Here is a 9,655-nt window from a genome sequence, read left to right on the forward strand (position 1 = left end):
TATATGTCTTATAATTCATGATGTTCTTTTATTACCAATCAACTCAAAATATATGCATAGCCAAATTAATACAGAAAAGCCATTATCAAATCATGGTTTTCGTAGTCTTTCATATCTTAATTTCACTATGGGTTCAAGATGAAGCAATAGCAGTTATTGCTAGTTTCCAATGTAAATGCGGAAATCTTACCATACCATACCCATTTGGTGTTGGTACTGCTAGCGATTGCTCTATAGACAATAATAATTTATTGATAACTTGCAATGATACTTTTGAACCCCCGAGATCATCCTTAGGTGGTTTGCTTGTTATCTACATATCAGTTGATGGCCAGATGACAATGATGGTCTACATGGCTTTTGATTGTTCCGACGATAACATAGTTGATAAATATTCTTGCGCTAATTTAAGAAAATTCACATTCTCAAACACCCGAAATAAGTTCATAGCTATCGATTGTGATAGCACAGGCAGGTCAAAGCTAAAATAAGTGGATCTTACACTACCGGATGTTTTTCAGTCTGTGATAGTATAAATGATGTGGTAAATGGATCTTGTGTTGGTATCCGTTGTTGCCAAACTGCAATTCCAAAAGGACTTTAGGTATATGATTTTAGAGTTCCAAGTATTAACGAGCATCTAGCGTAGGAATTTAAGTTTCAATTTCTCTAGTTATGCTTTTTTAGTAAGAGAAAGTTTTTTTAGTTTTTCATCAACATCTAAACAAAACAGACGTGAGGCCATAACGAGAAAATGAATGAATAAAGGAGGTGCTACAATTTCTTAAAGAAGATAGTCAACAGTCATAATGGTAAAAAGAAAAAAGTCAACCAAGGATGGCAATGAAAAAAAGAAGAATGACATGTTTTCATGATTAAGTTAGCAATTAGCACATAATTCAATATCATATTTTTCCATAATCATTTTTAACTTTTTTTTTGTGAAATACTTAAATAATAACACATGTTTATCTTTGTAAAAGAAACTTATATTAAAATAATATTACATGCATTAAAAAAAACTTATATTAAAAGATACTCATTTAAAATAAAATCCATGTAATTTTATGTTCGAATATTTGAGTAACAAATTGATTTGTTATTATTGTTTTTCCTCTGTAAAGACGTTTGTGCATGATCTTTATTCTTTTGCTCGTCAGGATAAACCAACAATCCCTTGTAACCCTGAGCTCTCTTAAAGTTAAATACATTGCTTATTTTTTGGTTTCTGGATCCAAATACTCTTTGTGTAACCAAAATACCTTTCTTGAATTGAGTCATCTGCAGATTTAAGTTTTCATTGATTTTGGAGATTCGACTTTTAGTCCTATTGACAAAACTAAACTGACCACAATGGTTCAAGGAACTTTGGGGTATTTGGACCCAGAATATTTTCATACAAACCAGTTAATGGATAAGAGCGATGTTTATTACTTTGGTGTTCTTCTTGCTGATCTATTCACAGGTAGAATGACACTTGAATTTCATAGACCTGAAAACGGGAGAAATTTAGCAAATTATTTTCTATCGTCAATGAAGCTAGAATACTTGTTTATTATTCAAGATGATACTTTTACGAGGAACAAAGAAGCATGGAATCTTAATGGTCCACTCCAACTCCAGCAGGTGGCTGAACTAACTAAGAGATGCTTAAGAGTAGAAAGAGAAAAGAGACCAACAATGAATGAGGTAGTTATGATACTAGATGGATTGAGAATGTCTTCCAGTAACTCTTGGGTTTGCGGCACTGCAATGGACGATGATAAACTGGGGAAAGTTCACTTTCTGGATGGCCAACTGAGCTCTGCTAACTACACTGATTACTCTACCGGTGGTGATTATGATAGCATGAAAAACAAAGAGTTGTCATCACTTAGTTTCGGCGATAGTATATACCAACTGATTTCTAAATGGATTCAATGTGGCTATATTACTGTCACAGTCGCGTGCTTTTCCTTGGTCGAAGATGTGCATAAAATAAATAAATATACTCCGGAGAACAGTTTTTATGGAACTCGAATATCAGAACCCATTTATATGTGTAATGCTAGCTTTTATTTTTGTAACTAGTGACCATTTATGTTTATAAGACTTCGATGTATAATGAAATTTTCATAAATTCAATATCATTAAGCTGAAGATATCTAGAAGTTGATTTGTTGGTCGTACTACAACATTGTCTGCTCATATAATGCAACAAACTCAAACGGTACGTACACCAATAAAAGAAACCAGATTGACCTAAGCATTGTTCTTTTTTCTTGTAAGATGATATTAACATATTTCAGTTTTACATGTATGTTACTCTTCCATTTGATGGAGGAACCCTTTTAAGAATTAATTTAAGGATGCGGCTTAATATAAGCAATTGTGAGTGACATGATTGATTAATTAAGATTTTACTTTTCGAAGTACGTACTATTTTTAAGTTTGTCAGCAGTTATCTGGAAGACAGTGACTAAATATAATCCACACCTAAGTTAAATGTAATCCAAAATCAAAATCTCAAATTTTGTAAACCTAATTTATGTGGGTAATAAAAACCCATCTTTATCATCATCCATGTTCTTCTTCCTCGTTAAAAAAAATAGGGTTTCATCAATTCTTTTATTTCACGTACATGTATATTAAAACAAAAAATCAATTGTTTGACCTAGTTAGTGATTTATCTCTGATTCTTAAATTGATCCTATCAATTTTTGTAGTTCCATAAACATTTTTTAACAAAGTAAATTCTATCAAAAACCCATCTTAAACAAAAAAAAAAAAAAATTAAATTTTATCACTGCATTTTTTTTTTGATCGATCAAATGGAATTTTCATTGAAAGAGGAACTTAAGGGTGGTGCATTAACCCAATGATTACAATCGAACAAAAAAATGGGAACCGAAAGGGGATTCGGCTACCCAAGCAAAGAAACACAAAAAAATACGGAGGCCGGTATAATGAATCCCATAGAGAAATCACCGTATTTGCCGTAAGCCCTAACATTCTTGTATTCGATTCGGCCCGAAAAAAATTTTGTAACTTGATATCTCTAATGAGGCTTGCCGAAGTTTTCTTTTTGTTATCGAAGGTTCTTCCATTTCGATCTTTCCATATACACCACCATATAGCAACCGAAATTTTGTTCCATATTCGACTAAATCTTTCATCTCCCTAATTAAACTTCCAAGCCTTCGTAGATGTAATGACATTAGGGTCGTATGACCATCCAAAGTGGCACCCTTCAACAAAGTAGTCCCATATTCTCCAACAACCACAAAACAAGTGTGAACTCGATTCATCATCTATCACTGTATATTGTCAACTTTCAAAATATGAATAATTGTATCTTAATTTTTGTTAACCTAAAAACCTATAAAAATAAATCTAAGCAAACATAACTACTATATATAAAAAGAAAACCCTATACTTTTTTAGGAAAACTCTTTTTAAATTAATTTGGAAAAAAATCCTAAAAAAGATTAGTTCAAAATTCTGCCAGTTAGGGTCGTTTAGATGGAGATTATGGACCATCGTATCCTTAAATAATAAAGTAGATCGAAGGAAATACTCATGAGAGATAACACCGATCAAGTTGGTTAATAGAATTTTCAAAAATATTGTTTTTTAGTTCATCGTCCATTAATAGGTTGACAATATTGTTGGAAGAAAAAAAAAACACAGGTATGAGGATAAAGGTGAGTTTTGTTTGCACTTGTTAATTAGGTTCACAAATATTTAAAATTTTAGTTTGGGTTACATTTATCTTAAGTGTGGGTTGCACTTAGTCACTGCCATCTGGAATTTGCCATTTGTGGTGTATAAGTCTTACCAATTGGAGGTTCTGTAGAGCCCAGTTTTTGGCCTTTGGGCTGAAGAAAAAACCAAAGGTTTAGGGTTTAATGAGTCTATTTAAGGAGTTTGATAAACATAAGTTGAGACTCAGTCGATTAGAGCCTCTTCAATGGAATGTGTGTGAAGAAAAAATTCATAATCCACGTAGGATCCACAACCATGATTAAAACAAATCATCTCCAACCGATGTAAAAGTGAGGTGGCAAAAAAAAAGTTAGACATCCTTTTGGTGAACCTCTAGTTTTAGACATTCACTTAGAGGATGTCTTCCCATCCTAGTCACACTTTAATTAATAAATATCATTGAAAAGTAAAAACGGAAAAGATTTTAACCAATTGTATGCCTACAAATAAGTAAAAAAATAATAAAAAACTTTATGGGTTGGAGATAAAATTTTATTTTTCCTAATATTTAGGATTGTATACTCAAAGGATGTCTCAAAAGTGATGCCACATATGAAACATCCACATTCACCATTGGATTATGATGTTTACACGAAGGACAAACAATGTCAAGCAGCATTCCGGAGGAAATTTACTTTTAAATCTTTTTAAAGGTACATGTGAAATTCTTATCAGCTTGTACGTGTGTATGTAAGTCATGGTTTTCACTAATTTCTAACCCTGACTTTGTTAAGATGCAACTTAATCTTGCTACCCAGAAAAATGAACTGTTTTTTTTTTCGAAAATGAAAAGGTTATATTAAATAAGACATGAAAGTCTTACGAGCAAATTACATATGCATTACACCCTCCTAGTTTTGCAAAATTTGAGAGGTATATCTAAAGGTGTCCATCTCACAACTCCAAAGGACTATGGTTTTATTTATATAGATTAAAAACTCAAACTCCGACTCGTGTCTCCCTCCAAAAACTCTATTGTTCCTTTCTTTCCAGAGAAACAAACCTGATCTCATGCTTCTAGGGTTCGAGCATAACGTGGGTAATTCGGGTGATGCGTGTCAGAGCGACGTATTCTACTCTGTTGGTCATGATTCGTTAGAGTCATTACTGTCGGAGGATAAATATTTGCTTGAATATGCAGTGGAATTAGATTACCTATTCAAATCCTTAGGTTATTCGGTTCAGTTTTTTGGTTCTTATCATGATCTGGTTTGCCTATGACAAGAGGCATTTTTTTGTCTTTGGAATCCAGTCACAAGGGAGTACAGGGTATTGCCAAAATCAAATATAGATTTTGTTAGTACGGCTGCTTTTGGTTATGATTATAAGAGTAATGATTACAAGTTATTAGCTTGTACAGGAAGTTTATCCGAAGTCTATTCGTTAGGATTAAATTCATGGAAAAGCATTGAAAATGTACCTTATGGGTTCTATATGTGCAGAAAGGGGCCCGGTGTGCTTGTTAATTGAGATCTTCATTGGTTAGCGGAAAAGAAAGTAGACAAATCCCGTGTTACAGTCTCTCTAGATATTAGCAATGAGATTTTCAAGGAAATGGAATTACCAAAAGAAATGAATATTTTCAATACTCATGTGGCTGTGTTGGAAGGGTGCCTTTGTTTATTCGGATCCCTTTGGAATGTTGGCAGAAGTGTTATTGAAATATGGGTAATGCAGAGTTATGGAGAACGAGAATCTTGGACTAAACGTCATACCGTGAAAGTTGAAATTTTTGACAACTATCTTAGACTTATAATGTCTTTCAAGAGTGGTGAGATTCTATTTGGGCGTGATATTACTACCGGTCTAGTTATACACGACCCTGATCAGTATGGAAGTGTTATAGAGCCGATCAATCCGCGTTTCAGACATTTGCACCTAGGAGAGCTTTATTTTGGAAGCTTAGTTTCACTGTAGTCTAGCACTTACGTAGGGGAAGAAGAACCAATAGAGGAACGTGAGAATTCGTTATCAATCATACGTTTTCTGCTGAAGTCTAGCACTTACGTAAGTGCTTACATATTGGCTGCTTGGTTTATGCATGTGTGTCGTATCCACCCTTTATTAAGCCGTTAAGTTTGTCCCTACTGATTTTCAATTAATACAGGTGCTTAAGTTACAACCTATCTTTTTTTCAGTTCATCACTTCTTAATTACTTCTATACCCAGTGGTACTTCCTCTCCTCATATCTGTGACATGCCATGCATATTGACATGGTCGTCGTGTAGAATGAATAGAGGTGACTCGTAACACACAACAAAGAGAAACTTAAGGCTCTTCCATTCCATATGATGGCGCAGCTTTCCTTTGGCGCAAAAAAAACCAGGGAGAGGATAAAGCTAATACTCTTGCAAGACTAGACTATAGCTCACTATTAGGCCCGCCAGCCCTTCGAATATATAGGGGCCCGTAAAACCAGAACATCCTTAACAGGCAGGCTCTGAACCTAAGACAACAAATTCCGTTCGGTTAGGTCCTTGCTAAATGTCTCGGTGTTGAGATTTAAAATCAAGCAAAATTTGCAATTTCCACGGTGTGCCTTACACCTCGTAGTTAATAGGTCAGTTAGAGAACTTCGGATTATTCTCAAAATGGGCCTTTTGACAGAGTCTTCTTAAGTTTAGGAACTCATGCTGATTTACTTCGCGTCTAACCAAGGCTGTCGTAGGACAAAGGAGGGAATACGATGCTTTCTTTGCCCAGTTGATTGACACATACCTAATTGAGTTGCAATGCTACATGTTCGTTTTTTTTTTTTGTCTCCAGCTAGGCACACAGGGACCTGTGCATAGCAGTACGCAGCCAGAAGATTTGTTTTATTTTCCAATCGACAAAGGATTTCGTGCGCGTTTCGAACTTAGGTATCATCAGCAAAACTTTTGTCGGCGGAGCCATGATTGTAAGAGTGTGTGGGGTGGGGAAATCGTGCCTACCACAAGCGACTGAAGCGGTCAAGCCGGGCTGGGAGCACAAAATGAGCTTGGAAAACCATTTCATTAACAATAAAAAATCCAAAAAAAAATGAAGTGAAACCTATTTTGAGGCATAGTGAGATATTTTGAGGCATACTTAATAATGTCAAAATAGGGTTACTAGGTAAAAAAACTCATCAACCTACCCATTTTTGATAATGGTATAACTACCCTTACGTGATTAACGTTAATGATAATAATTAATTAGGAATGTGAAGAATTGATTAAAATTAAATTATTATGGTAAGCTGGTGGAGAAATCTGATTTACGTGGAAGAGTTGGGGATTTTTGAGAGGAAGAAGAAGCGAGGAAAAAAAACTTGGGTTTTGAGATTTCAATGATCACAAGTGACCAAAATATGTGATTCAATCTGATTTACAGATATATTTTTAGACGATGTTTGATCTCCATTTTTTAGGTTAAATCCTTTTAAAAAGTTGAATCTTTACAACCTAGATCTACTGACCAGATGAATGGTTCGGCTGGTAACTTGTCAGCCGAACCTATGTTTTTTGAAAATATACCTAGGTTCGGCTGACAAGTTATCTGTCGAACTTCACTGATCTGTAACTGACGAATTTAGGTTCCGCTGATTCGAATAAAAAATTGAACAGCCGAAAGAAGTGTGTTTTTTAACAACTAGAAGTCCGGCTATCATTTTCATACTTAATTATCAGTCGAACTGTTCTTCTGAGACATTAAAAAAACGAGAAACAAAATATGGGTTCCAATATGCGGATCTGAAGCCAAATTTCTTTGCACAACGCTTCTCAAGACTCATTTATGCTTGTGGTTTTAATCAATATTAAAGATTTATAAATCAACATTTAATCAACGACGAAAAATGATATCAAAACGGTTTGATTGATGATTAAATTAGGTTAGGAATGAAAATGATTTTGGATTTTGGTTAGTGCAGGTTTATGTTTTAAATTTAGGTGAAGGGTATTTAAGTAATCTAAATTAATTACGGGTAACTTAGTAATCTACCCATTACTATCCTTATAAACCCACCCTAGATAAAAAAATGATTTTATATGCCTCAAAACATTTTAATTTGCCTCAAAACAGGTTTCAATGAAATTAAGCAATTAACCCCAAGCCAGGCTGGGAGCGCAAAATGGGCTTGGAAGACCATTTCATGGCATAAAAAACCAAAATAACTGAAATTAGGCAGCTAACCCCTTGACGATAATTGTAGTATAATAGAATCTCCGTATATTAATATTTTTGGACATACATAAAATTATTAATATATGGAGGTTGTTAATACATGAAGGTTGACAAATGTAAAATTTTACAAATCGGGACTATAATTTTGTATCAATATGTAGAGTGATATATGGAGATCTACTATACTACTGCAGTGTAGTCAATAACACAGTGAGGCACTACAACAGTAAGTTTATACCTATTCACCAATAAAAGAGCAATATTAACACAAACACAAGCCAAAAAGATTTCCAAATTCCAAATACTACTACGACATTTCGTCTGCCATATTACATGTGACAACAAATTCTCTTTTCACTCTTCCAATCCATCTTTTTTTCCTTGAATCATTAGTAATTATGATAAATATTAAGTAGAATATTAGAATTTAAATATGCTCGTTTCAAGTGATAGTACTGCAATACCAAATAAAATTAACTACGAGGAACTCCTACTATGTAATAACTAGAAAAAATAATGCCCTAAAAGAAAAATGGACCGAGGCCTCTCCAACAATCAGTGCAGGTGCACAAACAAAACAATTGTAGAAAAAAATCTCATTGCTGATCTACATCCATATTAAACATGAAAACTTTATATACGCGTGGAATCAAGCAGCTAGTGAAATCGACAAGTGTGCCTAAAGTCAATAAGTACTAGGCCCAAAATGAAGTACCGTATGAAAACTCTTACTTTCTCTCTCTTATTCTCGGCCAAAACAATTTTTCCTCAAAGACTACTCATATTTTTTTCTCCATATTCTTCACCCTATATCTGGATTTACTCGGGTTTAGATATGGATTTCATATCATCCGAGCAAATCTAGATAGTATTATTCATTAAATCTTGTTTAAATAAATAAAATTGCATCGGTTTTTGAAATTAGGGTCTGCTTCTCTGTATTCGTTTATGTATTCAATAAATAATATTTCTATGACAATTGTTTGTCATATGACGTTTCGGTTCGCTATTGCAGTATTTTATTATTTCCCTTTGGGTTTTCTAGTGGAGTCTGGAGACATATTCAAGTATATATTCGGAGATGATCAAATCCGGCGTGACGATGATTAGGATTCTTACAAAGTTGATCAATAGTTAATGGAATCGGTTGTAATTATGATGATATTTGGAGCAGATTATTCCTTTTATAAAGGGTTATATCTTAGCGAAAAAAAAAGATTTTAAATGGTTGTAGTTTAATGATCTTTGATAAACTATTTTGTACAATTGTTGTATTTCGAAATTTGGATACCCTATATTTTATATTTTTTTTTATGTTTTATCATTATGATGTACTCGAATTACCATGTTACCATGATTCTCAATGGCGGAATGATGATTCTCCGCTACTGTGCATCCTTCAAACCTCAATTTTTAATGAGGTAGTTTAATAAATTATGGGTTGTTAAAGCCCATCCTTAAAAAAAAAAAAAAAATGGAATCGTATCATGGGAGGTCTAATGCTAACGCCTAAAAATAATTGTCAAGGGAGATATGATGGAGAAAGTGCCAATAGTATTGAAGACTTGTATTTTTTTCACAAACTGTGGAGGTTTGTACTTTGCAAACTTTCGGACCTGAATTAGTGAACTGGGGGGTTTGCAAACCCTGTTGATCTGAATTCGTGAATCGTAAAGGGTTTGCATACCCTGTTTGCAAACCTGGTGGACCTAAATTGGCAAATTGTTTTTGGGTTTATACTTTCTACTTTAGGATAATAGGATA

The 9,655-nt window shown here is 33.9% G+C and overlaps 1 protein-coding gene across 1 annotated transcript; it reads left to right on the plus strand.

Moving 5' to 3' along the window:
* Positions 1-1,353: 1,353 nt before the first annotated feature.
* LOC113294295 (wall-associated receptor kinase 3-like) lies at positions 1,354-5,661 on the plus strand. Its single transcript, XM_026542692.1, has 2 exons — positions 1,354-1,888; positions 5,231-5,661. The coding sequence occupies exons 1-2, from the start codon at positions 1,354-1,356 to the stop codon at positions 5,659-5,661; spliced, it is 966 nt and encodes a 321-aa protein (XP_026398477.1).
* Positions 5,662-9,655: the final 3,994 nt, after the last annotated feature.

Source organism: Papaver somniferum, chromosome 7, assembly GCF_003573695.1.
Source record: "Papaver somniferum cultivar HN1 chromosome 7, ASM357369v1, whole genome shotgun sequence".
Taxonomy (NCBI): Eukaryota; Viridiplantae; Streptophyta; class Magnoliopsida; order Ranunculales; family Papaveraceae; genus Papaver; species Papaver somniferum.

Bases quoted from the DNA above. Each gene is read 5' to 3' on its own strand.
- LOC113294295 (XM_026542692.1), top strand. From the start codon at position 1,354: ATGGTTCAAGGAACTTTGGGGTATTTGGACCCAGAATATTTTCATACA. The intron at 1,889-5,230 runs GTATATACCAAC...TTCATTGGTTAG, and splicing joins ATCACTTAGTTTCGGCGATA to CGGAAAAGAAAGTAGACAAA.